Here is a 16,220-nt window from a genome sequence, read left to right as displayed (position 1 = left end):
TACATATGTGCCTACGTATTCACATTTGTAAAAGGAGCCGTAACGTGTAGGTGATATTTAAACTTGGTTGATAGGCTATAATCAATGCAATTCACTCCAAGGGACTAGTTTTGGATAGGGCCGCCAACTTTAGGAAATGTCAAACGGGGAGACTTGGGTGTTGAAGGATGAAGCGTGAAAATCAAAATTTACATTTCAGACGCTATTGTATAGTTGCGCAAATAAACAACAGATGTTTGAATGTAAGCCCAAGTGATTTTTCGAACCCTTCTCATACCCACACATATCCACAAGTTCAGTATGAGGTAAGAATCATTTCAAAGAAGTGTTTATGCCCCTATAACCTACGAAAGTATTTTGGATCACTGATTTCGCTTATTCTTTCAGCCAATCGCAATATACAAATTTTAAAAAAATCGGCACCTTTTTTGGGTATTTTGCTTTTTTTAACAACTTGAGGACAATTTGAAAACATGTTCGCTTGGGTCATTTTATTTGAATTCATTGTTCATTATTAATTTTTTGAAAAAATATGCAAAGTGAGCATATAAATTTATTATATAACTTTTCTTTTAGTGCTTTTTTTTTAATAACTTGGTGAATTGGGTGATGCAAAGTCCGTTTTAAGCTGACATCGAAAGCGCCTGTTTTTAAATAACTTTTTAAAAGTTAGAAAGGGTTAAATTTCGCAATTAGTTTCTTATAACTAGCAGTGATGCGCATCCGTTGACACCACTTTCGACCATATCCAACCAATTTTCGATATGAACAATAAATGGCCTAAGCAGTTTAAACGAGTAGAAAATATAGTAACGCGCCGGACAACGCCGCCGCCGTCGCGCCGATATTTTTGACATTCGGCGGCGTTGTTTATCGGCGGCGTATATCTCTAATATATATATGCATATACATATATGTGGTTTTTTGCAATGATCTTTGAAAATTATGATTTTTATATCTTTTTTTTTTAAAAGTTAGATGGTTATATTAGGTTAGTCACGGTAAGTCCTTAAATGAGAAGAGATAGACCCACGAATAAGTATACCGAAATGATCAGGATGATTTAGTAATATCCGTCTGAACGCAAACTAGTCCTTCAATTTTTGAGATATCTTGGTGAAATTTGGCAAGCGGGTATATTTTGGTCCTCGATTAGGCATTTGTCCGGATCCGACTAGATCGGACCACTAAAGAATATATCCTCCATACAACCGATTTTTCAGATAATATATTCATTGTCATAGCTATCTGATGTTGACAACATAAAACATGAAATTTTGTGCGAGGAATACCGATTCGATCGAATGAATGTTGCTTTATTTTTTCTGTTCTGTTTGTTGATAATTTAATTTATTGTTCTGTAAATTGAATTGAATTTTGTACGCATATTTGGTGATATTTTCTGTTAAACATTTTATTCTTGTATCTTATTGTAATGTATGTGGGCACACAATAGTTTTGGTTTATTCGTTCGGTGCAAAGATAAACAAATTTTTTCGTGTTCCAACTCTAGAGCAAGCAACATAGCTGGCCAAGGGAAAAGCACGGGCTCTCTAAATTTAAGCCTGCGACAGTAAGCGATTGTCCTTGTGCTTTGTTGATTGTAATTGCAAACGAAAGGCGTACAGGAAACTAAGCGCTTAAAATTGAATGACAAATCTGTGGGAATCATTGGGATCCGTGGTATGAGTACATCTTCACCTTTGCTTTTACCGCTGATGATTGTTGTTTCGATTACATTCGGCATTAATTTCTAAACGCAAAGTCTGTTTCCATTGCACAATTTTGGTGGGTTTAAATTCCGAAGAAGCATGATTGGTGAGCCAATTTTCGAAGTTGATATATGCGCAGGCATTCCTTTTGGTTCTAAGGAGTTTAGAAATTCAATTGGATAATTCACAATTTTATCTTCATCTGTAACTGTGTCGATCGATTTCTATTTCGTCACTTCACCAGGAAATTGGTTTTGAATGCGATCATTGATTTTGTTAACAAGATCATTTTTAGGAGCTAAGATAGTTCGTTCGTATAGCCAAAGAACAAAAACATTTAAATTTAAAATTCTTAATTCTGAAATATGAAAAACTTTCGTCTTGATCGAAGGAACCTACAGCCAAAATTTAGTGATGATTGAAGTATGGGAAACACGTTTTCATAGGGAACACACACACAGAATTTGATTTTTATAGAAGATGTAGATAGAATGAAACTAAAAAAAATTTTTAACTGCGGCATATTACTAAACGTCCAAGAAGCAAAACAGCCAAACTCAACAATGCAGTAAAACTTTAGGTGTTAAAATAACTTAAGTTTGTACGGAAGCCATAGTTCTAAAAATTCCCATTTGTAGGGAAGGTGCCACGCCCCTTTTGATAGTTCGTTTGCATAGCCAAAAAACAAAAACATTTAAATTTAAAATTCTTAATTCTGAAATATGAAAAACTTTCGTCTTGATCGAAGGAACCTACAGCCAAAATTTGGTGATGATTGAAGTATGGGAAACACGTTTTCACAGGGAACACACACACAGAATTTGATTTTTATAGAAGATGTAGATAGAATGAAACTAAAAAAAATTTTTAACTGTGGCAGATTACTAAACGTCCAAAAAGCATAACAGCCAAACTCAACAATGCAGTCAAACTTTAGGTGTTAAAATAACTTAAGTTTGTACGGCAGCCATAGTTCTGAAAATCCCATTTGTAGAGAAGGTGCCACGCCCCTTTTTTCCTCATTCCACATTTTACTGGAGGTGTTAGGACTTAACGTCATATAGCTCCTTACCGATTTTCATTATCCTACCATTACTACATCCAGAGATATGCATTATAATATATTAGATTTGCATGGGAGGTGCCACGCGCCCTTTTTCCCAGTTCTACATTTTCTTGGTGGTGTTAGGGATTGACCTCATATAACTCCTTACTGAATTTCAATGTTCTGGCATGTATACCTTCAAAGTTATGCAGTACCAAAGATTACATTTGTATGGGAGGTGCCACGCCCCTTTTATATATCGAAATTATTTTTAGCCTAAAACCTTCCCGTTGATCGAAGGAACCTATAACCAAAATTTGGTGATGATTCAAGAGTGGGAAATACGTTTCCATAGCGAACACACACACACACACAGAATTTGATTTCTATATATATAGATTTCGCGCAAGTATATACATCTCTTCTCTATATATTACATATCTTATATAGCCGATTATTCGGACATTACGAATGGGATAAGAATATTACTCAGCTCCATTCATGAAAGGTATACAGTCTTCGGCACAGCCGTAGACAGTCTCGTCCTTACTTGTTTCCATTTGCGTTCATTGTAAAACAGTTTCCATGCGAGATCATTCCTCATTCCTACTCTCTACAAACCCTTTCCGTTTAGCCACGACCTTCGTCAGTCATCTCATGGTCAGATATATGGTCATGGTTACATTTACTGAAGAGATAAAATGTTTTGTCAAAAGAATAAAATTTGTCTACGTCTCCCCTTTAAAGATTCAAACTATGTAAGTAGGTCAAATGAGCGAATTATGTCACGCCAGAAAATTTCACTTATTTCTAATGGTTCTAGTGTATGTTGTGTTGGGAAAAAGGTGTTTCGTGTTCTTAATAATAAAGTGTTAGTCTGCGTTTTGAATAATGATAAATTATTGCTAGTAAATTTTTGTATGTTAATTGATCGAGAGCGAGCTGCCCTTACCACAGAGTAGGTAAAGTTGAACTGTCCGGACAATAAAGAATGTGTCCATAGTGTTACCAGAATTTGTTTAACGGCCAAACGTAGGAACCCCAATGAGGTGCCAGTACATACGTTATAGAATAACTCCGTCCTCTTGGCAAATAATAGAAGTTTTCTAGGACCTAGCTTAACTGCTGCTTCGAAAGCTGTCAACTCTGCCGCCCCTTATAGCTAGAGCCTTCACCTGTCGAGTGCAGGACACGAACACAGAACGTACTCAACCGTTCCTTCCTGCAGATCGAAATACCTACATCTGCTGTTACTGACGAGGCCTAACTTTTAAGCATGTGACGCCAGAAGGCAGTGTCCAGTTAGTATGCTCATCATCTCTTTGTGAGTATAATATCGTAGGATTACCACATGATCTTAGAAATTTTGCAGCCCCACGCTTAAAGCTACTGCTGTCTTCTTTTAATTTCTTCCAAACGGATTGGGACGTTTACCGTCGATTCAGCGAGTGCTGCACCCTACTTTGCCAACTCCTCGGGAACCCAGTACAGATGTAGGCTCTGGCCTGAGCGAATTTTTTCCAATACTTCTTTGCATTCCAGAATACTTGATGAAGTATTCCATCCCATTTCGACCAATTTTGAACCCGACCCCTTTAGAATTGGCTGAAAGTTTTTCTTGTTTTTCTAGCTTACGAAAGACGTTTTTCAGAATTTTTTCAAATTTTTTCATCCAACTCAAAAAAAGTTATGAATTTAAAAAAAAAACACCGTTTTTGTTTTCAAAATGCTATAACTTTTTCAAAAATTTACCGTTTGGAATCTTTTTTTTTTTAATTTGTTTTTAAATGTACTTTTCGGAAAAAATACATTTGTAATTTTTCAGTTTTTCGAGATTTTTCGAATTTCGCCATTTTTTTTTTTCTCATAAAAACTTCAATCAATGCCGCAATCATCCCCACTAATCCTGGAGTGGGCCGATATTTTTTTTTTTTTTTTAATTGAAAAAAACTTTAAAATTTTTTTTGTATTTTTTCCGAAAAGTACATTTAAAAACAAATTTAAAAAAAAAAGATCCCAAACGGTCAATTTTTGCAAAAGTTATAGCATTTTGAAAACAAAAACGGTGTCCAACTCAAAATAAGTTATGAATTAAAAAAAAAAACGGTACTTTTTCAAAAATTGACCGTTTGGGATCGTTTTTTTTTTAAATTTGTTTTTAAATGTACTTTTCGGAAAAAGTTTTTTTTTCAATTAAATAAAAAAAAAAAAAAGAATATCGGCCCACTCCGGGATTAGTGGGGATGATTGCAGAATTGGTTGAAGTTTCTTATGACAAAAAAAAAAAAAATGGCAAATTCGAAAAATCTCGAAAAACTGAAAAATTTCAAAAAAAAAACTTTAAAAATTTCTTTGTATTTTTTCCGAAAAGTACATTTAAAAACAAATTTAAAAAAAAAAAGATCCCAAACGGTCAATTTTTGAAAAAGTTATAGCATTTTGAAAACAAAAACGGTGTCTTTTTTAAAATTCATAACTTTTTTTGAGTTGGATAAAAAATTTGAAAAAATTCTGAAAAACGTCTTTCGTAAGCTAGAAAAAGAAGAAAAACTTTCAGCCAATTCTAAAGGGGTCGGGTTCAAAATTGGTCGAAATGGGATGGAATACCCCATATATATTGAGGCGACTGCAGCTTAAGCACTCTTCCTCCAAAATTTCTGGTGCTTTCTTGACGGCTATCTTTTCCGTCTGAAAGACGCTGCAGTAATCTGGCAGCCTGTATGATCTACTTATTTCTGGATCGATAAAGTAAACAGAATACCTGACCCCTTTCATTAATTTGGAACCATCCGTATACACGTGTATAGTATGTTCTGCCATTTCTGCACCCTGCGCCAGCCCTCCGGGCCAATTGCGGCCCCAGATATTAGATGGCGCTATACTGCTATGGCTGTATGCTGCCTCGGGACCTTAAGCCTTGTTGCAGTGTCTAACGCGATATTTATGTAGAATGGCATGCAATGCTGCTTTCAAAGTAGTTTTTAGGGCTCCCTTTATGCTAATCTGGTTTTGGTTTTTTGGTATATTTACTTTTTTGTGTGCCTGTCCACCAAACAAGAACCCTATAGTATGGGTTTGACAATTGCCGTAAACACCCAATGAGATAGTTTGGTGAGACCCCCCACGTGTATCCTAGCATCCTCTTGCATGCATATTGGTTGATAACCAGCGTCCACAGCATTGGTGCTACCCTGTGGCGTTCCTCTGGTTACACATTTTGTAGTCTCGCTTAGATTCCATCATATTCATGGCCACCCTAAGCAATGCAGTATCGACTAACTTCCATTTGGTGTAAGCATGTTGTGCTGAAGAGAATAATTCCTCAATCATATTTGATATACACATTTTTAATCTCTCTAGGGGTTTGAGCAGAAAATATGTCCAACTATTAGGCCTGTAGTATTTACCGTGTGTTAAGAAGTGCCCCAAGGGACTATTCACTACTGTGTGATCATTTCCCGCCGTCCTTTTTTATCAGGCCTTACCTCAGACTGCAATTACATTTTTTAGCTTCCTGTTGCAATTATTGCATTTGGCGTATGGACACACCGGTAGTGTTGACGTCGACGTCGATGTAGCCGTCGTTTTGCTAAATGGGACAATTGCAACGGTAAAGGCATTTAATAGCAAACAAGAATAATACAATTGCAATGACAACAGAAACCACTGCCAGAATCATTTCAAGTTGCAATTGTTGTACGGTCATGTCGGTGGACGGCAAAGGAGTGGTGACGGCAATGCAACAGTGCGCATGAAGACCGGTTGTTGACCGACGAGTGTTGCATGCACCGGCTATTTGTAAAATCGCAAAAACAACAAAAAAGAGAAACAGCAGAAAACAAATAAAAAGCACACCTTTGTTTGTTGTTGTCGTTAGTTGGCTTTGCTCATTTTATATGCTCTTTGTTGTTGGGCGACATTGAAGTTGGCCGAGTATTTCAATGCATTTGGCGTGCAACCAAAATAAGCCCAGACATTTTGGCGTGGCGGGACTGTGGCAAGTAATACTTTTTTTATGTAATAATGGTCGTTTTTTGTTATTTGGCGGAGTGGCATACAAATCTTTGTGACAATTCACAGGAACTCCCTCCTCATACATATAATACAAATGTACATCTACGCAAGTGCGTTCGTATTTGTTGGTAATCAAAATGGTTAAAATATATGAAAATTTAAGAATGTGCCCTCTTCAAACCTATAAGCACATGAATATGAATGTAGACACCATTCAATCAAATAATTTTAAGGTCTCATCCATCACTCATTTTCCAATTAAAAACTAGCTAATCAAGTTACTTGCATTTGATGTAAATCTTGTTGTTGCAATCTCGTTCCTACAATATCGTGAGAATAAGGATAAATTGAAAAGTGTGTTAAGTTTTTAATTCTTCCTCTTTCTTTTTGTGTGCTAACATTGGCATGGAAATAAATGGGGCCACTTCCTTTCATACATACATATAAATATGGGTGTTTCCAACGTTACGGCATTGGATGAGACAATTTTCTTCGTAGCCGTCTATCCTACGGAATTACTAAGGGCTTCATTCTGTATTGCGAACGATAACTCAGACGAACGATTCGCCTCCAAACGATTTCGTCTAGCAATGGTATTCTCTATCATTTTCGTTCTTCCTTTACGTCATAGAGGAAGGCGAAAGGAATTGTCAAGTGATATGTTGCCATCGTTTAACATAATGCAAATACACTACCCAATCGTCTCTGAGGCGAAACGAACGTTCTTTTCGTAACAGAGAATGAGGCCCTAGTACTGTCCAAAAGCTATACACAGCTCCCTCATAGTAAGTAGCCTAAAGTGGCTGTTTTGGGTGACTTTATATTTTTGCTTAGAGTTTGCCAAATTGGTCCATGGTTAGGTTGAACGGGCCGATCCGCTAAGATCTCACATAGATTGAATGAGTCCATAGTGTTACCAGACGATCAAACTGAAAAGCCATTTCAGAAACCTCAGACATAATGCTCCTATTTTAAAGATGTTTTTTTGCATGTAAAAGCTTAGCTTCATGATATGGACAATTTGAAGGTATATATCATAGGGGCGTGGCAAATTGCCAAAATGTAGTAAAAAATCGTAGAATTTTTATTTATACAGCTATAAATTCAAAACGGATGGACCGATTTTAATATTTCTTTGCAGTAAAATTTTGGAATATTTACCTTCGTTCTGCTTCAAAAAAAAAAAAAAATACCTTATTCCTTTCTTATATGAGTACAGTTGTTAAAACAAATGGTTCGATTTTCCAGAAATTTGGTATATACATAGGTAGCCGTTTGCCTAGGTTAGTATTTACGATATAATTTTTTTCCGGGAAGTAGACAAGGCACCGACTGGGACTGAGACTGGGACTGGGAATAATAGATGGAAAGGAAAGAAGTGAGCTAAAAGACGGAGAGGCAGAAAGATACGCAAAGAAAGAGAAATGCAGAGGGAGAAGTGAATAAAAGGATTGAGAAAAAGAGAAGATAGTAATAGCTAAAAACTTCTTAAAATGTATGCAGATAGCAAAACAACTTCTGCCGGTTCTTCTAGTGTTATAATATAACGCCGTCCTCTTGGCAAATACTAGAAGCTTTCTAGGACCTTGTTGCTTTTAGATCTTATAGCATCTCCTAATAGCTGAAGTCTAAGTCTGGCATTAGCAGAGCACGTGCACAAGATGTGCTTGTTCGTGTCCTGCTCCAACCCACACATTCTTCACCTGCTATGTCTGACGAGGCCTAATTGAAAAACAGGTGCCGCCAAAAGGTAATATTGAGTCAGGATACCTACCGTGATACTTCCATTATATAAATATAAAAAAAAACTATTCCAAATTATGCAAATTTTAAAATCTCTAACATACCATGCATATTTATGTTTCATTTTTTTTTTTCAGGAGCTTCGAAGGAAATTGGCACAGCTTTAACACGTGTCTGCCTACGACACAAAGCAGTTGAATCACGGTTAAAGACTTTTACCACAGCAATAATGGATTGCCTTGTACAGCCACTGCAAGTGAGTAGCATTTAAAAAAAAAAAAAAAAAAAACATACTAAAATTCTCTTATTCACCTTTGCGTTACCATCAGGAAAAATTAGAAGACTGGAAGCGCACAGTGATTACTATCGACAAAGAGCATGCCAAAGAGTATAAACGCTGTCGCAACGAACTTAAAAAACGTTCCAGCGACACGCTGCGTTTACAAAAGAAAGCGCGCAAAGGTCAATCGGACACAATACAATCGCTCATGGATACTCATATGCAAGATGTGACACTGCGACGAGCTGAGTTGGAAGATGTCGAAAAGAAATCGTTACGTTCAGCTATGATTGAAGAACGTTTGCGATATTGCACCTTTGTGCATATGCTACAGCCAGTGGTGAAAGAGGAATGCGAAGTGATGTCAGAGTTGGGGCATTTGCAAGTGAGTGAATAAGGGCTTGGCTTCATTATACGTGTAATGCATTTTAATGCTTTTTATATTTATATAATTTTTTTCTTATTTCAGGAGGCAATGGATTCTATTGCTATTGTAACCAAAGATCCCAGCATATTGCCACAAGCATCTGAGGAACTCATACATGATACAAAAGCAACAATGACGCTATACCCGGAGTCGCCGGGTGGTGGTTCAGGTTCACAAGGTGGTTGCTCCAATTCGTTGGGCTCACGTAAAAGTTCCGTTTGTTCCATTAGCTCTATGAATAGCAGTGGTTCAAGCAATTCACCCGGTCACCATCATTATCAACGCTCACTATCCCAGGTGAATATCATACAACATGAAAGAGGATGAGTGAAAACGTCGTTACAGTCCTTTATTGTTATTTTTAACTTTTTTAATTGCTTAAAGTATTATTAAGCTAAATTTTTATCATATCATGTTTTGATATTTATCATCCTTTTGGTTTTTTATGCCTTATTTGTTTGTTTTATGTTTTTTTTTTTCTATTCTAATCGTAGCTTATTTCGCCTGCAATACGCTTGAAACCTGGTGAATCCAGTGATAGTGGCTTTTGCTCATCTCCAGCGCTAACCACACAGGTTATTATTTGAAAATTTATTTTCGTTATGTAAAATACGATGTTAATTTGTTATGCATTGTTATTATTTATTATCATTATAAATTTTGCTATAAACTATGCAAAATAAATAAAAAGGGCTATGGCCTTATATCGTAGATGAATTGAGTGATATCACTTAATATTTTTTTTTTTTACTTTATCTTCCCAACTAATCCTTATACTCTTAAATAGGCTTCCACTGCCACTAGTCAATCGCACGCTGTTTCCACTTGGCCTCCACATTGTCAAGATGCTGTTCCTGTATTGCCACCTGCCGCTGATCGCCCTCATACAATTTCCACCGCCTATGAGAAGGGCCATCAACGACCACCACTCACCGTATATACGTTCCAGAATCCGGAGACTATTTTAGAAGGCAGCGGTAGTATACCGGGCACACCTAATGGCGCAAGTAGTGGTGCTAATTCTGGAGCCAATACGCCATCTACACAACAAAAATCCTTAACCGGCTCGCTGAGTAGGCCACCTTTACCAGTGGTAAGTGTATTTTATTTAAATGTCAAATGTTATTACTCTTGGTTGTATTCGAGTTTTTTAATAATTGTTAATTTAATTGTATTACACTACAACATCAGAAACCAACACGTGTGGTAAGTTAAGGACGTCCTTTCTTTCCAAGCTAAACTCGAAATCGACATCCCATCTTAAATTACGTCATAGACTTACCGAAAAAAGATCTACTCTGTAATATACCCAGAAATACACTTGTAGACTACCTGTAAGAGAACTCCGCTTGTATAAATTTTTTTTTTTATTATTTGCATAATACTCGAGAGCACTGTGACCCAGTTATATGATAAAAGTTATCCTAGACCTGAAACGATTTTTTTTTCTAATAATGTGCTCAGGTACTCTGGCAACCTGTTGTATAAGAAATTATGTTATGCTACTTGTTTCCAAATTATCGTCAGTCTTATTTAAAATAGATGTCGTTTGCTCTCCTCCCTTGCTGCCTCCTTTTACATCTTTTTTCCTCCGCATCTATCTCTACTCGACATCTTCACCATTCTCTCACTTTTTTCTTTCTCCTTTTCAATTTTCCTAAGCCTACCTCACTGTATTCCCCCTACTATATATCCATATTCCTCTCCCCTTCCACTCTTTTTCCTGCCCAATTACCCTTTCCATCTATCAACTTCTCGCTATTCCTCTTTCGCTTTTTACATTTTCGCGAATCATCTATTCTTCCCTATATTTCTCTTTATAGCTTTAATCTGCCACTACATATTCCTTCTCCTCCCATTCCCTTTCTCTGTATCACTACTTTTATGTCTTCCTCTGCATTTATGTATATATATTTCTCTCTGCCAAACTTCTCATTTCCCTCTCCTATTCTTTAATTGTCTTTTAACCTTAACACTACGCATTTAATGATCAAATAAATCGCAATAAAACGAAACCTCCGTAGTAGTTTTTTCAAATCTTAACTAAAAAATTCATCAATCTTTTTAATGCATACCTAACTAACTGACCAGGTTTGAACAATTCTCAGTCAAATTTTCGAATATTCTGCAAAAAAATGTGGCATTCCTTTCGCTTATATAATTTTTCCTGACATTTTCCATTTTTTTCCTGTAGACATCTTGCCATAAACCGATTTTGTTTTAAGTAGCACGAAGGCAAATATGAAACTAAATAAATAAAAAGACAATGAAAAAGCCACAATGAAGACGAAGATAAAAGAGTAAATATACTAAGGCTATTTTTTAAAGCCGCCTACACCTTTTCCAACAGTACTTTAGAAAATATCAAATTGATTTTTGAAAGCATCAGTTCGATTTTGGAAAGCATCATTTGAACTTTAGAATAGTCAAATGTTCTTTAGAAAACATCAAATGTACTTTAGAAAATATTTCTATTGTAGAATAATTGGTATAATCAAGTAACTTTTGCAAATAGTTTATTTATAAAAAAAAAAAAATACTCATAAAGTTTACGTTGTTTACGTATACGCATTAAAAATGCAGGTTCGGGACAAATGCTCATTCTGCCTTGTATCCATGAAACGTCGTGCATTGATAAGGTTATAACCATGTAAACACCTTTTCCATGGGGAGTGCTTTAGAGATTTATCAACGGCAATAAGTTGCCCCATTTGTCGAAGCGATATAATGCGTAAGTAACACAAAAGTCGTCCTCTTTATAAAATGATGTCTTTTAAGCATATATAGTTTTCAATTGTTTTCAGTATCCGAATCACTCCAGCGGCGGGCTAACAGAAAGTACTCTTCTGAAGACAGAAGGAGAATTGTTGAAGCTGCCAATAAGGCCTTGATTGGGTGCAGCTGGCGGAGTCGCTCAATGTAAGATACAAAACAGCTTACGTGTGGGTATCCTCTGACACTCCTGAAGCACTTAAGCGAGGTGGCTTGAAATGCAAAGCGTTGTCGGGCGATGAATTGGCAATAAAACTTATATGTATAGGATGCAGCGGCGGCCACCATGGTGTGATGGTAGCGTGCTCCACCTACCACACCGTATGCCCTGGGTTCGCACCCCGGGCAAAGCAACATCAAAATTTTAGAAATAAGGTTTTTAAATTAGAAGAAAATTTTTCTAAGCGGGGTCGCCCCTCGGCAGTGTTTGGCAAGCGCTCCGGGTGTATTTCTGCGATGAAAAGCTCTCAGTCAAAACTCAACTCATCTGCCTTGCCGGAGTCGGCATAAAACATGTAGGTCCCGTCCGGCCAATTTGTAGGGAAAATCAAGAGGAGCACGACGCAAATTGGAAGAGAGAAGCTCGGCCTTAGATTTCTTCTGAGGTTATCGCGCCTTACATTTATATTTATTTTTTATAGGATGCAGCTATCACATTAAAAAGAATTCGCGAAAGAATTCAACAAACTTTTATAAAAACAATTTCCATTTCCAGCGTAGGAAATTATTTGGAAGGACAAATGTATACATTAAAAGGTGTTTATAAGGAGCCACTCTCAATGATAACCAACTCAATAAGAAAAAGCGTCGTGAGTATGTAATTTTGCTAAACCAATTAATTCAGTCCGGCAAGCAAATAATCTTCATTGGTGAGGCGAATTTTAATTTATTCTGTCGGCGTTCACGAGGTCGCGCAAAAATTGGAAAGCGTGCCGTACAGGTCTTGCCGGTCTCAAAAGGTCCCAACGTACATGTCATTGGGGCCATATCCGCATCTGGCGTAGTGAAAATGACTACGAGAAGAGGGTCTTTCAAGGCTGGCGACGCAAATGCTTGGCTTGGTATGGTTTTGCAGAGATGGTGCGAAATTGGAAACCAGCTTGCAGATGCTGTCATTGTTTGCGACAACGCGCCATGCCATTCCAAGCTACATAAGATCAGCCAGGAAGCCACTTTATTGCGGTTGGGGCCTTACTCCCCCATGCTTAACCGTATTGAAATAACATGGGGAAAAACAATAGCTTATATTAAGTCAAACATACAAATTCCTAACGTAAATGGATCGGGTGTTGTTGAGCAAAGGTTGCAGTATCTAGAAGACCTAGTTAAAGACGCCGTAGTAATAATTAATGGTAGAGATTGAGCTAGAGCAATTCAGCATATTACATCCTTCCACGCTGCTGCACTCGAACTTGATATGCCAGTTGGACAATGAAATTATGTACATAGTTTATTGTTAATTTCTTTATATAAATAATATTCATGTTTAAAAATAAATTTATATACCACATGCTACAAATATAGATGTTTTTAATAACAATAATGTGAAAAAAGAAATAAATATGGTTCTAAAGTACATTTGATATTGTCGAAAGTACATTTCTTGCTTTCTAAAGTACATTTGATAATTTTAAAGTACATTTAGTGTCTTCTAAAGAACAATTGACTATTCCAAAGCCCAATTGATACTATCTAAAATCAAATTGACACTTTCTAAAATCAAATTAGTGTTTTCGAAAGTACTACTGGAAAAGGTGTAGTCGAGTAGCAACTTTGGCATTGATTGGTATTCGACTTCAACAAAACATGCAATCGACTGACTTGTCATTCATTATAGGGTCTACACACAGTGAGTCAGAGTCAAGAGTCAGTTTCAATGTTTCAGCGAAAATATTTTAGTATGGATTAGAGACACATACATGACAGGCTGACTCATGAAAATCAAAATGAGTTTGATTCTGACGGCGAGTCAACACGTACACAGCTGATTCGCTAGTCAGACCCACCATGTGTAGTAACAAGTAAAACAAACCAAGTGTATAAATACTGTCCATACAGCGATTAATTTATGTCGAGAAGATCGCGACATTTACGAGTACTTCGAGACACGAGAATCTCGCGAGTAGACGAGTTCTCGATTTCTCGGGTCTCGAAAATCTCGCTTGTGTTCGAGAAGAAATCGGAAGCTGTATTCCTTAATAACGTTTTTCTGATTTAATTAAGTAATGGAATCATCATTCGTTCATCACTTAAGATTAAAGTGCATATTATAAATATCATCATATTCCCCACTTTACTTTGAAATGTGATTTTGGCCCATCTCTGTATATTTTCTTGTTTCAAACTCGATTCTTCCAGCGTTGCTCCTCATTAGAACGTCCACTTCCGGCCAACAATAATCGCAGCACCAACAATCTCTTACAACGCCAGTGTCCCTCACCAATACCGGCGCACATTACAAAAGGTGAGTACCATTACAATTTTTTCACAATTGAGATTATACGAAGATTGCTTTGTTAACCTCAAGGTTTTACTAATTTCCATCCACAAACCAAATTAACTAATTGTCCTGTATTTGTGCTCTCTCTATTCCCGTTTCTTACGCTTTACAAATGTATATCCTCAAACAAAATATGAAAAAAAAACAAAAACACCTACACAAACATACACGCTACGCCGCCATTCTCCGCATGCTTTCAATGTGTTCGTGTGCTGAAAACCATCATTAATTTCAAAAAACCCACATAAAAACTGCTACAAGCAGAGTTAACAGCGCATCACGCCCAACAACAACATATACAGCAGCAGCAACAACAACAACAACATCTACAACAATTATCATCACCACCAACATATGTCAATATGTCTGAGTTAGCTAATATGGCAGCGCAAAAAATTACCGCCAATCCACAACAACAACAGCGGCCAGTTGCTGATCTACAACAACAGCACTCGATAGATTCCATTTCCTCCCAGTTCTCTAACGATTCGAATGCTTCCTCTGGGCATCATCAAACGCATGAACACCAACAGCAACAACAAACTGCATTTGCTGATACTAATAGCGTCAGCAAGCCACGTTCACATTCCGTATCCTCATCGTCAGCTTCTTCAAATACGCCATCGTTACATTCACATCCCTCCATAGAATCTGGTACAGTGACAGCACCACTTGTCGGCCAAACACCTACACCATCGAGTGGCAGTTCTACACCGCAAAATCATTACTCACCGTTATTGACAAATTCACCATCATCAACAGCGGCTGGTACACCAAGTGGCGGTAGCATGACAAGCGGTATGATGAGCGGTTTTGTGTATAATGTCAATTCACCAACCCCACCCCAAAGTGGTACAACGTCAATTGATAGTGATGTCTTAAAAATTACTGAAATCGCTGGTGATCATCCCATAAATATGCCGCCCACTAAAGAAATTAATTCACAACTACAACAACAAGAACTAAACAATCCCAATAACGCTTCAATGGGAAATATAACCAACGACTCCCAAAATATACCCACCGAAATAACTGCTCAAATAACTACAAATACCACCAACAATAAAACTTTCAATGAGTTTGATACAGAATCTTCTAATATAGTTGAAAATGATGAAAGGTCGCGAGCTTCTGTGTTACAAAAGGCTTCCATGTTCGAAAAACAAGCTGCCGCTGCTGCTGCACCTACGCCGATTGTTGTAACTGGACGTTCACAGACTGATGCTATATATGGTACCCGACGAAATGCAGAAGATCTTCATCGTGCAACAAGCACGCCGGCAAATCATTATCAGCAGCCACCACAACAACAACATGAACAACACTCGGACCAGCAAGATGTGGGTGAGTAGGCATAGCATGAGGTGAGGCTGCCTTGAAAAGCAACAATTTTTTAAACCAAAAAAAAGTATGTGCAAAAAATTCATTGAACTCATGCTAAACGTTTGTTATACTCCTAAAAACCACCTCAAGTTTATGCGAGAGCTTTCAAGCATATTCAATCTAAATACTTATATTATACACTCCCTGAATTGAAATAAAACTGAAGTAAAATTGTTTATACCAATCAAAAAGTATGCTCAAAACCCCACTACACTTTATTTATTTCATTACTATCTGTTTTGCCACATTTATTACTCGTCCAGTATGTTCAGATTAGGATTCAATACTAAGCTTAGAGGGTGAGTACAGATTATTCATTTGACATTCTTCTGGAAATGTGAACG

At 37.1% G+C, this 16,220-nt stretch overlaps 2 protein-coding genes across 16 annotated transcripts in view; one reads left to right on the top strand and one right to left on the bottom strand.

The window, feature by feature from the left end:
- The window catches only part of mim (missing-in-metastasis), a 165,345-nt gene that overhangs the window by 115,172 nt on the left and 33,953 nt on the right, over positions 1-16,220 (top strand). For 13 of the 14 annotated variants that reach the window (XR_010951396.1, XR_010951394.1, XR_010951395.1 and 10 more), the window contains exons 5-11: positions 8,652-8,770; positions 8,844-9,179; positions 9,264-9,518; positions 9,716-9,796; positions 10,009-10,314; positions 14,352-14,457; positions 14,758-15,837. Coding sequence is in view for 11 of the 14 variants with exons in the window: in XM_067776867.1 (XP_067632968.1) it covers positions 8,652-8,770; positions 8,844-9,179; positions 9,264-9,518; positions 9,716-9,796; positions 10,009-10,314; positions 14,352-14,457; positions 14,758-15,837 (2,283 nt within the window). In the remaining 3 variants the exon portion in view is untranslated. The remainder of the gene's footprint in view (positions 1-8,651; positions 8,771-8,843; positions 9,180-9,263; positions 9,519-9,715; positions 9,797-10,008; positions 10,315-14,351; positions 14,458-14,757; positions 15,838-16,220) is intronic. The other variant, XM_067776858.1, reaches the window with a different exon arrangement.
- The window catches only part of ppk25 (pickpocket 25), a 124,703-nt gene that overhangs the window by 102,082 nt on the left and 6,401 nt on the right, over positions 1-16,220 (bottom strand). The gene's annotated exons all lie outside the window — the stretch shown is intronic.

The sequence above is a fragment of the Eurosta solidaginis genome, chromosome 3 (assembly GCF_040869045.1).
Source record: "Eurosta solidaginis isolate ZX-2024a chromosome 3, ASM4086904v1, whole genome shotgun sequence".
Classification (NCBI taxonomy): domain Eukaryota; kingdom Metazoa; phylum Arthropoda; class Insecta; order Diptera; family Tephritidae; genus Eurosta; species Eurosta solidaginis.
The sequence above is the reverse complement of the archived record's forward strand: the minus strand, read 5'-3'. Positions and strand labels throughout refer to the sequence as shown.